This window comes from Meriones unguiculatus, chromosome 7 (assembly GCF_030254825.1).
Source record: "Meriones unguiculatus strain TT.TT164.6M chromosome 7, Bangor_MerUng_6.1, whole genome shotgun sequence".
Taxonomy (NCBI): domain Eukaryota; kingdom Metazoa; phylum Chordata; class Mammalia; order Rodentia; family Muridae; genus Meriones; species Meriones unguiculatus.
The window spans coordinates 93,015,728-93,034,769 of record NC_083355.1 but is presented as its reverse complement, the minus strand read 5'-3'; the positions used below and the strand labels follow the sequence as shown (position 1 = coordinate 93,034,769).

At 50.4% G+C, this 19,042-nt stretch overlaps 1 protein-coding gene across 9 annotated transcripts in view; it reads right to left on the bottom strand.

Annotated features, from left to right (window-relative positions):
- Positions 1 to 19,042, bottom strand: part of Ift43 (intraflagellar transport 43) — a 76,083-nt gene that overhangs the window by 18,341 nt on the left and 38,700 nt on the right. For all 9 annotated transcript variants that reach the window (XM_060387894.1, XM_060387896.1, XM_060387901.1 and 6 more), the window contains 2 exons: positions 2,583 to 2,615; positions 1,288 to 1,334 (listed from right to left, as the gene is read on the bottom strand). In XM_060387894.1, coding sequence (XP_060243877.1) covers positions 1,288 to 1,334; positions 2,583 to 2,615 — 80 coding nt within the window. The remainder of the gene's footprint in view (positions 1 to 1,287; positions 1,335 to 2,582; positions 2,616 to 19,042) is intronic.

Here is a 19,042-nt window from a genome sequence, read left to right as displayed (position 1 = left end):
TCAATTTCTTAATGTGTTGAGGGGCAGGTTTGCTCAGGATGGCCCTCAAGCTGCAGCGGTGTGACTCTGAACCGGAGGCCCTAGGACGACTGTGCGGCCTCCGGCCCTACACACAGACATGCGGCAAGCGCAGCGTTTGCGAAGGCTGGCTGTGACATTTTAGATTTACTTCTCAAAACGTAGCATTTTCCACAGTGAAAAGGGGTGGCGAAAGTAGGGGTTCAGAAGCCCTTTGAGGGGCGCCGGGAGGTGGTTCCGGGCGGGGTGGCTAACAGCCTGGAGACAGTCCAGTGAGCGAGAGCACCAGGTTTCATGAGCCACACGATTTCCTTGTTATTTGCATTTGGAAGTCTCTGCTGAAAAGCTCTGGAAATCGTGTTCCCTGAAGTCAATGCTTTCTTACGTAAAACCAAGTTTCTTGGTGTTACAAAGAGATACACAAGCAACTGGAGATTGAAGTTACTGAAAAAATGACCTGCAGGGCATGGCCTGCCATATACACACTCCTACCATACTGGTCCAGGCTGGCCAGACAGTCCCTATTACCATGGCCTAGTTCCAAGCTGAGGCTCCCGTCCTCTCCCATTGCAGAGGGCAGCAGAACGGCTAAACTTACTGTCAGACTTTGGCCTGTCACACGCCCATTCAGGCAGCCTGTTTAAATGAGTTCAGTTCTCCGTGTCCCTCCCTCCCCGTCCAGGTTTCTGACCTGAGCATGGTTTAGGACCTGTAGCTGGACCCATATCTCAGAACATTTCATGCGTATTCTTTCTGACCCTACCCAATCTTGGGATTATCTGGTTTTACGGACTGAATTCTCCTCCTCTTTGCATGCAGATGCCCACACAAACTTGCTAAAAAGACTTAGGGACCATGCTTCCAAAGACTGAGTGGTACCACAGCTCCTGCCGTAAACGCCGGGACAGTGAAGGAGTGTGTGGCAGGCTGCACTCGGACACCGGCCATGGGCAGTTGAGCCCTCTGACCTTGAGACGGGGGGACTTGGAAGTGAGCCAATGGCCACCCTGGCTTCCTGCACAGAGGTGTGCTGGGCACTGTCATGGCAGAAACACCTGCCCTAAGCAGGGAGGCCTCTTGGCATGAGGAGGAAAACGGAATTCCAGGGGAGCTTAGGTGGCTGCAACTGGAGAAAGCAGAGGACCCGGCAGGAGCGTTCAGCAAAGCACAGATATGAATGGCTGTCTGCGACTTAAGCATGCACCCAAAGGCTCCCTGTGGGCTCCCAGGCCTCCTGGCCATGGCTGGACTTCCTCTAAGGTGGCTCACCTTCTCCTTCGTCTGATCCAGTTACGTTATGTTGTCTGAGGCGGCGACTGCCAGTGAAAAACAACAAGAAAGAAAAAAAAAATGAGTTTCAAACACAGATAGCAACAACCTAGAGTTAGTAAGTGTCCTGACTAGTTTCATGTCAGCTGGGCACCAGCTATAGTCATCTGAAAGGAGGAAGCCTCAATCGAGAAAACGTCTCTATAAGATCAAACCGTAAGGCGTGTTATTAATTAATGATTGATGGGGTCCCAGCCCATGGTGGGTGGTGCCATCCCTGGGCTGGTGGTCCTGGGTTCTATAAGAAAGCAGGCTGAGCTAGCCTGTAAGCAGCACCCCTCCATGGCCTCTGCATCAGCTCCCGCCTCCAGGTTCCTGCCTTGTTTGAGTGCCTGTCCTGACTTCCTTCACTGATCTGGAGGTGTGAGCCAAATAAATCCTTTCCTCCCCAACTTGCTTTTGGCCATGGCATTTCATCGCGGCAAGAGAAACCCTGACTAACAGAACAGGTCACAATAAAAATTCTCCTGTTTCCATAATCTCGGTCAAACCTTTTTAGGCAAATGGGTTTGCCATGCATGGTTGCAGAGGCATGGGACACACTGTTCCCAGGGCAGCACCCACACACCGACATGAATGCTCCCCCCCCCCCGAGGTGCGAGGGCACCTGCCATGATAGCTTGGTCCACAGCCTTTCCCCTTAATTTTAATTAACTTCAAATTTTCACATGTAAGTCTTGGGAGAAGGCCAGCGTCGGTGGACTGTCATTATTCCTCTGCCCACCTGTGTTGCTACAGTTTGGACTGGTGTCCTGATACCTGGACCTGCAATGCAATCCTAAATCCCCGTGTGAGACTATGACATGGACATTGGTGCCAGGTTCTGACCTTCAGGGGAGGAGGCAGCATGAAGCCAGCTCTTAATTCACCATGCAGATCGCAGTCCCGGGCCACGGCCAGCTTCCAGACCATCTGATTTGCTCTTTGAAGACTTACTATTTTTGCCTATGTGGATGAGTGTTTTGTCTGGGTGTCTGTAGGTGCACTGTGTGTGCCTGGGTTCCATGGAGGTCAGGAGGGGGCGCTGGGCCCCCAGACCTGGAGTTAAGGATGTTTGTGAGCTGCTGGAGACCCAACCCTGGGTGTTCTGCAAAGGCCCCTAAGTGCCGAACCCTCTCTCCAGGGCTCTGTCGTTTTCCCAGTGCTGTGTTCAACACCGGCTGGAGGGACAATGACGGCCAAGGCCATACTGCTAGCAAAGCTCACTACAGGATACACGGTACCATGGAACTTACTCTTCCATCTCCTCAGAATTCTTCTTTCCCAATCTGAAAAAAAAAAGAGAGAGAGACAAAGTTTAAGATAACCCATAAGTTGTCTGGGGAGAAGCTCAAGTGGGGGCAAGGCAGCACATCCCAAAGGCTTTCTTTGTAGCCGCTGTGTGTGCGTGTGTGTATGGGTGTGCACGTGTGTCTCTGTGTGTGCGTGTGTATGTCTGTGTATGTCTCCACATGTACGTGTCTCTAAGTATATTTGTGTGTATGTGTCTCTCTCTTGTTTGTGTGTGTGTGTGTCTGTGTGCGTGCATCTCTGTATGTATCTGTGTCTCTATGTGTCTGTGCATGTACGAGAAAGAGAGAGAGAGAGAGAGAAAGAGAGAAAAGAGGGAGGGAAGGAAGGAGGGTGCAAGGCAGGAAGGACACACTCATGTATACATGACCACCCTCCATTACCGCCCATCTCTCTCATTGACTCAGGGCTGGCCTGAAACTCTCTATGTAGACTAGGCTGGCCTAAAACTCCCAGAAATCCATTTGCCTTGCATCTGCCTCCTGAATGCTAGGATTAAAGGCTCAGACCGCCACGCCCTGCCACCTTATCTTCTGAGATAAGATTTCTTTCATTGAACCTGGTGCTCACCTATTGGCTAGACTGGCTGGCCAGCAATCTCTGGACACCTGTCCCATGCCAGGGTGACACGCATGACCTTATCATGTTTTTTGTTTTGTTTTGGTTTTTGAAGACAGGGTTTCTTTGTGTAGCCTTGGCTGTCCTGGAATTCACTCTATAGACCAGGCTGGCCTTAAACTCAGATCTGCCTGCCTCTGCCTCCTGAGTGCTGGGATTAAAGGCATGCGCCACCACTGCCTAGATCCATATCATGGCTTTTATGTGGATGCTGGAAATCAGAACTCAGGTCCTCATGACTTCACAGTGGGCCATATTCCCAGCTCTTGTAAGGTCTTCTTAAAGCCTTGACTCAGTACAACTCCAAAGTAAACTGCTGAGTTTGAGTGCTGGTAGAGCAAGAAGCAGAAAACTGAAATGGATGCAGACAATGACTCCTTTAGCAGCTGGGCGAGTTGCTGACAGCGGGCTGTTTCAGTGACTGAGGCTCTGGTCATATTTGGGGCTGTTCCGTACCAGCCTCGGTAAGCTCCCAGAAGCAAAGGGGGCGCACTGGGCCCACTGCCTGGCAAGCAATCTTCTAGCAAGAGGGAGCAGAGACACATGACTGGCGCTGGGTGAGGACTCAGTCTGAGATAACCCATGAGATCCTGGACCTGTGCGGCACCCAGGCCCTTACCTAGGGCAGCAGTCTTCATGCCAATGACATGAGGGCCACCGGGAGGACTGTCAGACATGCAGCCTGCTGGGCCTGGGGCGGAGAGATTTCTGAATCAGCTGATTTAGGGGTGGGGAACCCTGGACTACATACTGTTGTTGTTATCTGTGGTATTATTATTGCTCTTTTTATGTGGTATTATTATGAGTATCTTACATTACTGGGAACAGAAGTAGCCATGGTTTTGTGGTTGGGGGTCACCACAACATGAGGAACTGTATTACAGGGTCCGAAGCATTAGGAGGTTTGAGAACCACTGACCCGGAGTGTGGGTGGCTCTGGTTTGGACCACAGAGCTGTTTACTCTTTTTACAGATGCTCATCTTTCAGGATTAATAAAAAGCTTGGCGACAACACAACCTCTGGGACAGAAGCCGGAACTCCGGCCACCTGGGCTCCCTCCGACAAAGCCAGGAGTAGTTCTGAGTCACCCACTCTGTGCTGCTGGTTTTTTTTTTAGAGGAGCCAAGGGACACTACAGGTCCTACAGATGTGTGGCTATTAGTGTGTGAGCCAGAGGACGCGAGGTGGGGAGTACATTCTAGACCTGGTGTGTGTTTCTCTGCAGAAAGAGAAATGGACACATATCCGTATGTGCCTGTGGGGATTCAATGTGAAGCACAGCTCTGCCTCACAGATCTCCTATACCCTAGGGCATCTTGGGTAGCACAGGGCCACACGCATACAACAGTTTTCCGTACTTTGCAAAGGCTTCCACGGTGCCACTGAAGGTGTCTTTGGTAACCAGCGACACTCAGGATACTGGGCACTGTGGCCACAGGCCTCACTCTCGTCACAGAGCTTGTTAGTGATGAGCCTGACAGCAGGCTTTGCTTCCCTGATTTTCACCATAGGCTGCACACACACTGCCCTAGCTGGCACACGCACGTCTGTTTGGATTCCTGTGCTCACAGTCCTTCTAAGTCCCGCTGCCCACACGAAGAACTGAAGGCTGCGGCTAGTCCTCCAATTCGGCAGCTCATAACCACAGGAAGCCACAGAATCACACGCAGAACTTTTTCAATGGAAATGTGCTAGTCCCCTCAACCCCACCCCAGGTAGGAACTTCTAGAAATGGGTCCCAGTCATGGTTATGAGAGTCACATCCCAAACTGTATTCCAGATAGGAGGCTGGACTCCAGAGATGCTACGCAGAAGAACAGACACCTGCCTCTTTTTCTCCCTTCTCTTTTTCAGTTGCCTGCTGCCTTCTACCAGAAGGGTTAATGAATATGGACTTGAAGAAATGGCCAGGAGCCCAAACAGCTCACAAAGCAAAGCTTCTGTTCCTGGGACTCACACAGAGTCTGTGGCGTTTGCATAACCTGACCAGGAGTTCACCGCCACCACAGGCCAGACAATTCAGACCCATTAGGGGCGCTCACTTGCTCAATATGCAGAATGTAAAAGTGCGGCGCTTGCTGAACCAGCACTTTGAAGAGTTAATTAAATGCCAGGTTTCTTCCGAGGGGTTCCTCCATCACTTGCTGCCTGCTTTGGCCATTCTGAATACAACTTTGCCTGTGGACCAGAGGAAATAACCCCACCCCCTCCCACCATGCAGACTTGATATCAGGGGCACACGTGGTGAGGAAGCGTGTCTGGTCAGCCAGCAACTCGATGAGGAGAAATCCGGCCTTGTGCGATGGCCCTTTGCAAACCGCCACAACACCTGGCCGTGAGCTGCTGCTCTCCAAATACCGGCTTCTCAGATGGAAATGTTTAACGGCTGCCCTGCTAGCGCCACCTTCCTTTAAAGCTCAGAGAGAGCCTTGGCTCAGCCCCCGACCAGTCCCAAACCTGCTTCTCTCTGCCCTGCTCAGCTTGACGCAGCCACAGGGTTTTCAGGAGGGTTGAGAGTTGGCACGGGGGCAGCTAGAGACCAGGCACTCCCACTGTACAGCGCTAACACGGTATAACTTGTGAACTGCCATTATGTATAGCGTATGTGATGTCCTGCGACGATCCCATCATCACCCTCCTTACTCCATTGTACAAGTGAAGGAGCTGAGGCCCGGAGAGCTAAAGGAACTTGCTTTCTGCTGCCCGCCTGCAGAAAGGCAGGTGTGAATGTAAGCCAGGACAGCTAACTCCAAAGCTCAGCTTCTAACCCCTGCCTGACAGGAACACACATGCGTGACAGCAGCTCTGCGTGGGCAGATATGCCCCTTCAAGACACTCTGCTAGGAACCAATTAATATTTTCCATGGCACGAACATGCTTCGAACTTACAGTGGGGCTACAGCTTTGGCAAGTCTCCAAATCGAGTGGCTTATTTGTTCTGTGTGGTTTATTGTGCATTTTGTATTATGGTGGGGAGGGATTTCATCTAGCTAGATCACCCTCCCTCCCCCAGTCCCACCTTTTTGCTTATTTGGCTGGCTGACCAAATAAGTGTGATGTCACGGCCACCCTGCAGGACAGCAGCCAGAGGGAACTCAATGACTCTGGGTTCTCCTCCTTTCATCCTGAGGCTTCGTGGAAAGATGTGCTATGGTGTTAAAAAAAAAAAAAAAAAAAAAAAAGATCATCCCTGGGATGACTCCTCAGATGAGTGTCTGTCTACCTTTGTCTGTATCACCTGGTTCATTGCTTGCGGCCATCTGTCCTCGCTGCCCTCCCCTGCCAGCAAGGGCTTGGGTTGGCCATCATGATCAAAATAAGGGCTACATCTGAAGAACCTGTAAGTGGCCGTGACCCCAACTTTCAGACATTGCCAGCAGCTGAGGGTGAGGCCCCCCCAAAGCAACCTGGGTCCCCTTTGGCACCGGACAAAGCCTTTGACTGCTGTCTCCACGCAAAAACTGAATGCGACCCTCGAGCAGACCTCGTGGAAACGGTCTCTCGTGCCTAATGGAACACTGCAGAGATCTAAATGGAGATGAAGTACCACGGCTCAGAGGACAGCCGGGGATTCTGTCTTTATGTAGCATGACAATGTTCGGTGGTTAATTAGACACCGTTAACCTAGTTTAGCAGGGGACATAACTGGGATAAATGGGGGGAAGTGTCCTTGAAGCCTCTTAATGGTGATGGCACACACTGGACCCCAGACCTGCTTCCCTGCTGAGACAGAACAAGTGCCAAATGGACCCCCCGAGCCACTGTTCACTCCCAATGAGCACTGCCTACGATCCAGGAAGCAAAGTGAAAGGTCTGGGCACACAGCGACAACCACAACTCGGTGCAGGTGACAAGACTCTAAAGTCACATTTGACCACGGCAAAAAGGTGAAATTCTGTAGCAGGAACCAAGTTCATAAAAGAGAATTTGTGAGAAAGACATCGGGAAACAGATAATGGCCAAAGCTCCTCGCAGTTGACCAACGTGTCCTCCTGTGGAAGGAAACAATTAAATTGCCATTTCCCCACAACTTGTTCTAACCTCATGGTTAAAAATACCTGATGGAAACCTCATAACTGCTGGGTGCAGTGGCGCACACCTTTAATCAGGAGGCAGAGGCAGATGGATTTCTATGAGTTTGAGGCCCTGGTCTACACAGTAAGTTCTAGGCCAGCCTAGGCTCCGTAGTGAAACTCCGTCTCAAAAATCAGAACAACCGAACCAAACCATCAAAAACTCACCCCCCCCCACCATTGCCTCTGAAAGCTCAGAGGGACTCTCACCCAGGGGTGGGGGAGGAAGGCTCCACGTCATAAGCCTGTGGCCCTCCAAAAGGGCCTTCGTGATGGAGATCAAAGGGAAGGTGAAGTCTGCTGTTGTAAACATGGCCACACAGTCCGCTCAGGACGGGCCAATGAGCTGACCACCTGCGTCTCTGCTCTAGCTGTCCCCACACCTGACATTCTAGAGAGAAGCCACCAGACTCCTCACCCACGTCTCTTCTGAAAGCAGAAGTGACTACCTGCTCGTCCCTCGGTTCCTGGTTCTTGTCATTTTTGTGTTTGCTGTCCCATGAGGACTAGTATTATCTTTTGCCGCTTCTTTGAAAGGAAGAACTCCCTGGCATCCGCATTTTGCCACTGCGTGGTTATAGGTCACGCTGCATCCTGTTCAGTTTGTGCAATAAGAGCTCATCCTCAAGTATCATGTTGTGAGATGAAAACCATGTCCCAGTCCAGGGCACAAATCCCGTCCTCTAGATGCCACAGTGAATTACATGGCCATTCCTGGATGAAGTCTGCCCCCTGCTGCGAAAATTAAAAATGGCATCTTTGTTACAATTCTAACACAGCAAGGTGGGGGGAGTCAGATCACACAGCAACAATTTTAGTAGCTGAACCCAGTTACGGAACCAATATAAAATATGTATCCATGTCTGCTGCAGGGAAAAGTGGCCAAGAGTTGAGTCTGTGCTGTAGGGTACTTCAAGTAAGCATTATATTACTCAGGAAACCTTTACCAGACTACAGTTATTGACTAGAACAAGTAAGAACTTGGGAAATGCTGTTTGATATTTTCTATTCTGGTAGGAGAAAACAGCATTATAGAACATTACATCTTCTATAAACTCACACTGCAGAGCCTGAGACACCCAATCTGCTGTCATCCAACCCTTAGTGACTGCTGAGTTTGACATGGAGATTACAGGGACCCGAAGAAGGCTCAAAGCTTGCTGGTTGCAGAGCTAGAGACCCAGGCGCAACCTTGAGGTTTCTGCTTTGTGCTCTACCATGCTCCAAACATACCAGACAGGGAGGCTGACAAGAAAAACACCAGGAAGGGACTCAAAAGGAACTAGCCACTGCGGTCACCCTTCCTCGAAGACCTGCCTGGTGAGAGACAGGCAATGAGGCTACAGGAAGGCTTTCCAGTTGGAAAAGGCAGCCCAGACAAAGGTCAGGGCCACCTGAGGCCAGACAAGGTCGTAGCTGCTGGCGGCTAGGGAGTGGCTGAAAACAAGGAAGGTGTCAGAGCCGGGAGGGTCGGCAGGCGGGCTTGCTTGAGAGCCCACACCACCTATGCTGAAATGGAAATCAATTCTCACTGGGTCCTTGGTTCCCCCTCGAGTCGTTCAAGCCAACATAGAAGCTGGGTTTCTGCAGACAACATGCAGCACGCCTTGTAGCCTGCATTCGTCAGCAGCAAAGGCGGAAGTGGAAGAGGTTACCTCTGCTCCTGTGGGAGGGAGAGTGGACAGAGGTGGGACAGTTTCCCCAAGCACTCCCCATGTCAAATGCCAGTCTGGATTTCTGCTACAGCTGCGTATTTTCTATACAAGCTCCGTATTTCCTTTAAAAAGGCTCCTTACTTATCCTTTAATCAATTTATTCGAGAGGAAACTACATCTTCAATGGAAAGATAGCATTACCAGTCAGAGGGACCATAAAGATAAAATACAGTTTTAAAGAATATACATTTTATTTTAGTGTCGCTAGATACTACAGTTTGCCTAAAGTCTGCTTTCAGCATATTCTTTGATAGTAATGGACAGGACTGAAGAAGTGTCAAAGAAATACTGTGGACATGGGGAGATTCAATCACGGACGCTCAGAGGTGAAAGCTAATGGAAAAGATGAAGAGCCTCGGGCTTCTGTGTAGATCATGAGAGCAGGATGTGGCAACAGAAGCAGAAACCAGAGGTTCCTAAGTCAGAGGCCAGCTTCTCTGTGCTTCCAGAAACGTTGATCTCAGTTCTCTTTTGTTTGCTTTTTGGCTGGGTTTTGTTTTCTGAGCTAATCTCCCGATACAGCTCAGGCTGGCCTTGAACTTGAATTCCTCCTGACTTAGCCTCCCTAGTGCTGGAGTTTAAGGTTGCTCCACCACCGAGGCCTGTGAAGATTTCCTTCTACACTAAACTGTGGTCTTTCTACTCCTCCTTTACATCCTGTACTCAGCCACAGATGTCCAAAGAGACTCCACCTGGCCTGAGTAATGAGACATGTATAGGAAAGGTCCCAGGACCCCTACATCCTCCTTGTGGCTGCTCCATTTGAGGCAAGAGGACCAGCAGGGCCATGTGTGGTGGCTTCCTGGAGATCTCAGAGAACTGCCAGGTACAGTAAGGGTAAATATGACACTTCAAAACATGGCTTCTTACGTGATGACCATGAAACCAGAAAACACTAGCAAAGACCCCGAAAGTAGCTCTGGTGAGGCTGGGCCCCCAAGGTAAAATCCCTGACGAGCCCACCAGATTGAAGCACTGGAGGTCTGTCTCCCATGCACATATGCCCAAAATTGCTGCAGCTTGTAATAAAACTGCTCTTGGTTATTTCTTAATAGAGGACTAAAGAGCAAAGGGAGGAAGCAGTGTGATGTTCACAGACGCATTTTATTTTTGAGAGCACGAACCCATCAAAGGGAGAACAAGGGGACCACTTCTGTCAGGAGAATTTTAACCAATGGCCGGCGTCACTCAGCATTCCCTCCTGGTTTCACCTGCTCAGACTACAAGGCAGTCAGTCTCCCTTTAGCTCAGCCTGGCTGGCTCAGGGGACACAACTTTTTTCCTTGAAAGTTTTTTTTTTTTGTTTTTGTTGTTGTTCATAAGATTTGCTTCATATGATCAACATCTCATTTCTGTGGGGGTCCCAGAGGACGTTGGTAAAGACGATTTCATTCCAAGCACCTTTCTTGTACACAAACAGTACAGTGTGGCCTTTTCATGAACCTGAGATGAATGTGAGCGGCTCTCAAGGTTTGAGAATGGGCATGGCTGTAGAATTCCAGGCACATTCCATTACACTAATTAGCTGCCTGACCTTGGGCGGTGGGGCAAGGTGACTTGTAAGGGCCTTTCTGACTGTAAGAGCCTGTAATTCGAGCCACTTAACCTCCGCAGGCCTCACGTTCTTCATCTCTGAGCTGAGGAAGCCATACTCCACCCGTTCCAGGGCTCTCCGGAGTTAGACAGTGACACCGGCCCTGCCTCCCCTGATCCACATCCCATCGCATGTCTGCTGGGAACGTCCTCTAGCCTGACAGCCTCCAAGAAGTCCCTTCTTCACAACCCTTACCCTGCCTGAAAATTTCAACCAAGCCAGTGTAATATGTTTGTTGGGAGGCCCAAGTCAACATGGCGGGATAGGAAGCCCAGTGAAGGGGCGGGGGGATGGTTTCAGTTGTGGGAAGCAGGGAGGATGGGAAAGAAACTGTCTTTCCTCTTGCAGTCATCTTTAGGGACCACACTGTCACCGGCATGGAGAAGTCTGGCTTTCTCTTGATGACTCTCCTAGCACACCCACCTGTTATCAAGCATCTTCCTGTTTCTTTTCTCTGAATGTCACTCCCATCTCCCTTCCTACCAGGTGGCTGGAAGAAGGGTGTCTGCAGAGGTCCGCTGTACCCCCTAAACCTCCAAACCCAGGTAGCTCCAACCTGGGTACAGCCCTGGGCCTCGGGCCTTGATGTATTCTGAGTGTGGGCGTGTCCCAATGCTTGAATGGGAGTCTCCCCCGAACTCATGTCGCAACTTCACCGCTGGTGTAGCAGTGGCTGGGTGGCACAGCCTTCAAGGGCGCTAGGAGCATGGGAGTGGAGGGGAAAAGGCTGGAGGAAACTCACTAGGTCCTTCTACCCTTCCATAGAGGACACAGCCCCAGGGAGCCACTTTGGAAGCAGATGGCACCTCTCACCAGAATCTGTTGCTGCCTCTTACTTCCCAGATCCAGTACGTGGGAGAAACATTCCTGTTACCTGGTCTATCGTGTCCTGTTATAGCAGCTGAAACAGACTAAGACTGAGAGAGGTTCATTTCAAATCAGCGGTTCACCATTCTCTGGCAGTGTGCTTGTGGGACAGTTCCTTAAACAGTGAAAATACTGCCTTTCTGTTCTACAAGGCTGTTCCAGGAACCGGGTACCATAATTCAGGCAAAGTGCTGGGCGTTGCCCACTCACACACCACTTAATGAGGGAGATACATGCTGAGCAGCACACCATAGACAGTTCTATCGCTCTGTGGCCATCACAGTGTGTGTTTAAACTGAGCCAGCTAGGGTGCCACCAGGCAAACTCATCTCGGGAGACCGCTGAGGTATCTGAGGTCTGCTGCTGACTAATGTACCTACTCAGCTCGTGACTATCCTTGGTACTCGGGAAGTGCTCGGTGGCTAGAAGCAGCTGCAGCCATGGCCACAGCTACCCTCACCGTGGACAGTAATGCCACAGGATGCTTTTCCTTGCAGGGATGCTCTTTCTCCCAAACCAACCCTGAGTCCGCGGACTGCTAGCGAGTTGTGTGTGCGTCAGTTATTTGGTACTTCCTGTCTCTAGGGACCCGCATTCCCCCAACTCCTGCTGACCCTCACTGAGTTCCCCCACCCCCGGGCTCTCAGCTGAGAAGCCAGCACCTGCCCTTGCTGCCTCCAGATCCCGGACTCCACGGACATTCCTCCTAGCTTGCGGGCCTCACCTTAGCGAGCCACTGCTTTTGAAATGACATGAACTTGACCCCCAAGGCTTTAGACTGTGTGCCCTGCTCACTTTCCTACCTCCTGGAATGCTCTCTGCCTCTTGGTCCCTTTGCTTCGCTCCAGCCTCTAACAGTTTATTCCTATGTGAAAAGCACCTTTTCCTGGCTTTTACATGTTAAAGCCTCTCTGAAGGATTCTCCACTTCTCCCAGCTTTTAGAATTAGGCACACTGTTTCTATGCTATGTAGCCTCCATATCTCGTGATGCATTTCATACACACACACACACACACACACATCTGATGACAGCAGTGAAGCTGAGTATTGAGCACTGAGTGGGATAACGGGGTAGCTGGTTTGCGCCTCTCACAAAGAGGATTTTCCTCTGAGAAGCACAGGTTTCCCTTCCTGTCTGCAAACCCCTCAGGATTGTGCTGTGTCAAAGAGGCCTTCGGAAGAACTGGGACTTAGTATGTCCCCTGTACTAAGTGTGTCCACTGGACACACGCCTGCCAACACTCCCAGTGTTCCTATTCCTTCAAAGATGAAGTCATGCTTGCAGCTCCCCCGGGCTAGCCCTGGGTTCTAGTCCCTAGGGCAGCTCATTCTAAGCACACATGGTACATCCAGGCCTCCACACACCTGGCCTGGGCCGGGAAGGCCCCATCCTGCCTCACTTCCATCAACTGTCTCACTTCAAAGCAGTAACTCTTGCACAAAAATTATCTGTTCTGAGCAGGCAGCAAGGAATTGTGTTAGGTGTTTACATGGGCTTTCAGAGGCCTTTGAGATCACGTGTGTGCTGTCGGGGTGTGCTGGGGCTGAACCCAGGGGTTCACACACGCCAAGCAAGTGCTCTTTCCCTGAGGCACAGCTACAGCCTGAGATTTGGTTTTAACGAGTCTGAAGAAGCAGAGCCAAGCATAGTGAGCTGCAAGCTCAGAGCCATGCCACACCTCAGCGACCCATGTGACCCACCTAGGGGTCTGCACCCCACCACTGCCTCAGTCTCCTTAAACGTCCCACCTCCAGGGTATAAGTACATGGGATTTACTTCCTGGAGTTAACTGGTAACCCTGAGTATACCCAGTTCGTGTGTGTGTTTATGTATGTTCTTGCATGTGTGCTCTTGTGCAAGAGCATGTTTAGGTTTGGGTCTATGTGTTTATACATATGTGCATGGAGGCAAAAGGTTGGCATTGGGGCATTGGTTATCTTCCTTAGTTGCTTCTCTACCATTTTGTCGGGGGAAGAGGGGAGGAGTGAGTTAGGGTCTCTCTCACTGAACTCGGTGCTCACTGATGAGGCTACACTGACCAGCCAGCAGGCCCCAGGGATGGTCCTGTCTCCACCTCCTCAGCACTGGAATTACAGGCATGTGCCATGGTACCCTGCTTTTCCACATGGGTGTTGGGGATTGAAACTTAAGTCCTCCTACCTACAGGGCAAGCACCTTACCAACTGAGCCGTCTCTCTGGCCCCGTGACCATCTAGGTCTCGTCCAAACTACTCGGGGAACTGTGCGTCAAAGAGTGCACATGACGTGACCAAGATCACGTGGTGAGGAAGAGGGAATGAGCGTAGGTAGACGCTGGCTCCCATTACAGACACGGGAGTGGGAGGCGGGGTACTAGCAAAGGAGGGGCGGTCAGTCAGCAAGCTCAGGAAACAGATGCCTGGCCATGTGAGTTCGCATCCTCAGCACCTTACCCTGTGTAACCGTGCCCTGGGCTTCGCGTCGGAGTCACCGCCCCGCAACCATGGACGGGGGACTGCTAGGGCCCCAGGGTCTGAGTGCCTGGCTCCCAAACTGGCTGTTTGGGAGTAGATCCAGCTCTTGGAGGGCACGACAGGGTTGGAAGGGACAGCCGCTTCCAATGCCTAATTGAACTTAATGACTGGCCTAATTAAGCCTGTTAATGGCAGGCCTAGTAGGGCCTTGGCTCATGCCTCAATGCAGGCTGCACCCTTCACTCTCACCTTCCTCTGCAGGGCAAGGGGCTGGCTGAAGCACGGCTCTGAAGATGACAGGCCCTTGGAGGTAAGAGGGCTCTGGCTACACCTGCTGGCCTTGCTGTTCTAGTCGTACACACAGTGTACACGGAGGAGCCATATCAACAGAGTCCCAGTGATGTCTGCTGAGCCCTACCATACTTAAGGGCACCATGCCAAGTGCCAAGTGGCAAAACAAAGCAAACAAACAAACAAAACCCTCAGCAGGTGGTGAGGCCTGGAGAACGTGAGGGTGAGTCCTACATCCTGCTGTACCATGGCTCAAGTTCTGGCTGGCTGCCGATCAGCTGTATGACGTCTGGCGAGCTATTTAACCCTTCTGATGCTGGCTTTCTCACCTGCCAGCAGTGCTAATGACAGAAGTGACCACGTGGGGGCTGTTATGAGGCCAAAAGATGATGACTGTTTCTAGCACAGTGCCCCTCACAAAAGTCACAAATGATGAGCGTGCATGCCTGAGCCACCACTGGTCCTCACGTGTGTTCTCACTCCATACAACAGAGGGCAAGACACCGAGGCTATTCCTCCAGAAGAGAAATGTCTCTGAGAAGGAAACTGTAAATTTCCTAAAGAATGGAGACATATAATAATAAACAACAACAATAACAACAACACAATCATCAGCAGCAGCATCAGAGGACTGATAACAGGGAAGAAAAAGAAAGAAAGGAAACAACCAAAATGCCCACCAACAGAGGAATCCAGCTCATGGAATTCTTACAAAACAGAAAAACAAAGTAGGGGTGGGGATGGGGCTCAGTTGGAAGAATGCTTGCCTGGCACGCATGAAGCCCAGAGTTTCAGCACCAGCTCCGCAGAAACTGGCCATGGTGGCACTGTCTGTGATACCAGCATTCATTCAGGAGGTAGTGGCAGAAGGATCAGTTCCATGTCATTCTCTATGTGGGAAGTTCAAAGGCAAACTTGAGAGAGAGAGAGAAAGAGAGAGAGAGAGAGGGGGAAGGAAGGAAGGAAGGAAGGAAAAAAAGAAAGAGAAGAAAGCCCTAAATGCAAGCATAAAATGCAATTACCATTATGCAAAAATATAATAATAAAAAAGCAAGGTGCAGAACATAGTGAACTTAAAATTTATATGTGGTGTATGTATGTATATGCAAGCAGATACACACACCTTTTTAAGATAGTCCTCCATCTCTCACTAACGGTGTTAAAATGTGGACAATGCCCCAACCTAACAGAAGCACACAGCTCAGCACAGCACCTGCAGCATTTCGGGCTCTCCACTGAAATCGTGTGGCCAACTTAGAAACGCAGCCCCGCTCACCCAGAAAAGGATCCAAACCCAAGATTCAAAGTATAGTTTCTACTCACACATACTGCTTTCACACCATCAGAAAACCAGAGGTCACCTGCCGAACTGTCACCAGTCAGGAGCCACCTATGTGTCTCCTGAAGTGCACGAGGACTCCGAACTGCTAGAGAGATGGCTGGGACGGGAAGAGACAGCAGCTGGGGGTAAGTTTCTTTTCTGTCTTGTTTGTATTTTTACATCAGGGAAAGGAAGGGCTCTATTTCTGAAATGTGAGGCCCGAGGCTGCTGTCAGTGAGCTCTCCAGCAGCGAAGGGCGTCACACGGGCCTCAGATGGCTCTTCTGGCAACAGCAGAATTGGACAGATTAAAAGACGAGGGTTTGAACTTTCTAGAGAGAGGCCCTCTGTGCTACGGACAGTTCAGAGAAACAGGGACTGTTCCACAGGAGATTCGGCTTTTTGCCCGTGCTTATTCAAGGGCTATTACTCAGGGATGCTCATTCTGCTCCTGAGCATCTGGGACACGCCTCCGGCTCTACAGTCCCAGCTCCAGCTCCAGCTAGACTGGTTAGGAGCTTCAGTTTGCAAAACTAGACACTGTGAAGGGCTAAAGGTCAAAGTCTCCGAAGAATATGTAAGAATTCATTCTAGAAGCACAGCAGGACTTTAATTACAATGAAGGCGGGGCTGACCTCACTGGGGAAAGGGGACCCCGGGAGAGGGGCTGGTGGCAGGCTGGGGAGGTGAGGGCTGGCACCATCTCTGGGTCCACCAGGCTAACACACAGCTCCTGCAACAAGGACCTGTGGACTGAGGGCCTCAGAAAGCTGTACCTCGGGGCTCCTGCTGCCCCCCCTATGCACATGGGTGGACAACAAGCTCAGCTCGGGCAGTCCGTTTTCCTCTCCTCGATGCTCCTTGGGCCTCAGGTGTCCCTCTGCTCCACACAGAGGTCTCGGGGGCTACTGAGCAGCGAACTGCTCCGCTCTGCAGAGCTAAATGCTGCTCCGAGCTGGGAAGTGCTTGGCTGCGTGCGACAGTCACTTCACACCCACACACTGCATCAGCGAACTGGCTTTGTGACACTACACAGGGCCCCAAGCTGCAACACAGTGCACCAGACACCCCTGTATCCGTCCCAAGGGGAGGCGTGTCAAAGTGACCCCCAAATCACAAGAAAGAGCGACGTGCATGTTGTACTTTTTAATCTAGCCTTACAGGATCCCTGTGCACATGTGACAAAAGCATTGTAGAGGCTGCTGTGAAACTTTCCAGGGGCCGCATGATAGCTGCTTTCTCAGCCTGGGATACTACTGTACCTCTTCCCTTCCCACCCTCCACAGAGCTTTGGAGAGACTGGTAAGAAACAGCACACTGAGATCTAAACAGGAAAGTAAAGATGAGTGCTACTGCCTTTTGTGTCCTAGCAGGAAGGGGAACTATATTAAATAGTGTTTGTATGTGTGTGTGTACACACACACACAAACACTCACACAATGACATTAAGTTTGGCATGGTGGTGCACGTAATTCTACCACACTGGAGGCAGAGCCAGCCTGGCTTATATAGTGAGTTCCTGGGCTACAGAGTGAAACCCTGTCTCAAAAACAAAAAAAGCATGAAGCAAACTTGCAAAATCTCCACGTCTCCCTTCCTCCTTTCAGAATCCTTAGCCTTCATTGGTCTGATTATGCTTCAGGTTTTTAAAAATAACCCGTGCAATTTTCTGTGCATTGGTGTTTGCTCATATGTATAGCTGTGTGAAGTATGTCCGAGTAAGGGTGTCAGATTCCTGGAACTGGAGCTACAGACAATTGTGAGTTGCTGTGTGAGTGCTGGGAACAGAACCTGGGTCAGTTAAGAGCCAGTGCTCTTAAACTGCTGAACCATCTCTCCAGCCCCCACACTTCGGTTTTAAGCCCAGGCTTTCCTCCACAAAAAAGTCATTCCAGAAGGCCCAGGCTGCTGTCCTGAGGGCCCATCTCCAGGGCTTGCCTTTCCCAGCACCAGTAAGAGACCTGGGAAGTTTCCCCCTGCGATGAGGCAGCAGGGCTGAGTGGGAGGGGCAGTTCAGCTCCTCCTTCACCTGCATCCTGTTCTGCCATTATCTGCCCATCATTCTCACCCTTCCCCTATCAGCTACAAAACGAATGAACTCTACCAGCAGAACAGGAGTGCTTGACCTAAATGCCAGCCCACTTTTCCCTGCTTCCATGAGGATCCTTGCTTTGTGCTTGTTATTTCAATGCCTGAGGTGTAGGTGTTAGTTAGTTTATCTTCGGGCCCTATTGAATATATCAGATATCCAGCAGTAAACATTGCAGGTAGATTAAAATTAATTAGTTAATTGTGGGGCTTGCTTACGCTTATGCTTGCTTTTGCAGAACGGGGATGGGCCCTGGGGTTTTGTATGTGTAAAGACCACTGAGCTGCGTCCCCAGCCCGTCTTCAGCTTCTTCCTCAATTTTGAGACAAGGTCTCATTGAGCTGTCCAGGCTGGCCTTGCAATCTTCCTGGCTCAGCATCACAAGTAATTGAAGTTATAGGAATTTCAGTCACCAAGCCTGGCTTGATTACATTTTTTTTCTAAATTCATTAAACAAAAACCTATCCACCTCTTCCTCTGCCATCTTTCAGTCTAGGTTCTGAACATAAATTTAGAGGAACGCAGAACTTACTCTTTGAGGGTGTTATGTTGAGGAAGGGACAAAAGTTTCTAGACTGGTGAGATGCTCTTTAAGCCCTAGGTGTTCTAGGAGGTGAAAGATTCCATCCTTTAGAAAGCTCTTTAAACTTGGGGAGAAAACAACTCAACACCTTCAGGAAGTCCCTGAAACTGACCAGATTCATCCATCCATCCGCAAGCATATATAAGCAGTAAGAATTGCTGGAAGACACTCTCAAACAACAACCAGCTATCTAGGCAACTAGCTGAGCCACCTAGAAGAGGCTCAGACTGGTCAAGCTGTCTGGAAGAGACATTCCAGCCTGTTGCTCTGCCTGAAGGCTCTACTCCAGGTTTCTAGCTTTCGAGAGTTGTCACCCATGCTGGAGTGGGCTCTGGGGATGAAGCTGTCTTTGAGTAATTCTTGTTCCTGTCAGTCACCCCTCACCCAGTCACTTGTAAGAAATCCCAATACAACTCACTGGTTCGACATGTTGGACTTTGGTGGTATCCTTACTTTGCTCTGTCATCAGTTCCCTATCCTGGGTGAGCAGATGTCTGTTCATGTCTCCCCAAGAGTAGTGACACACAGAGGCTCTTACAGCAAATAAATGTAAGAGGTATGCTAAAAAGTTATGACTGTTTGGCTCTAAGCCATCTTTTCTAAGCTTAGAGTATCTCAGAGGTTTGCTCTGACAACCACACACACAGAGCACACACACACACAGAGCACACACACACACATACACACACAGCACACATGACTGTTAAGACAGGTGTCCTGGCGTCAGTTAACTGGCTGGTATGTGCGTGCGTTTGTGTGCACTAACTGGATAGTCCCTTCACAATCATCTGCCCACATG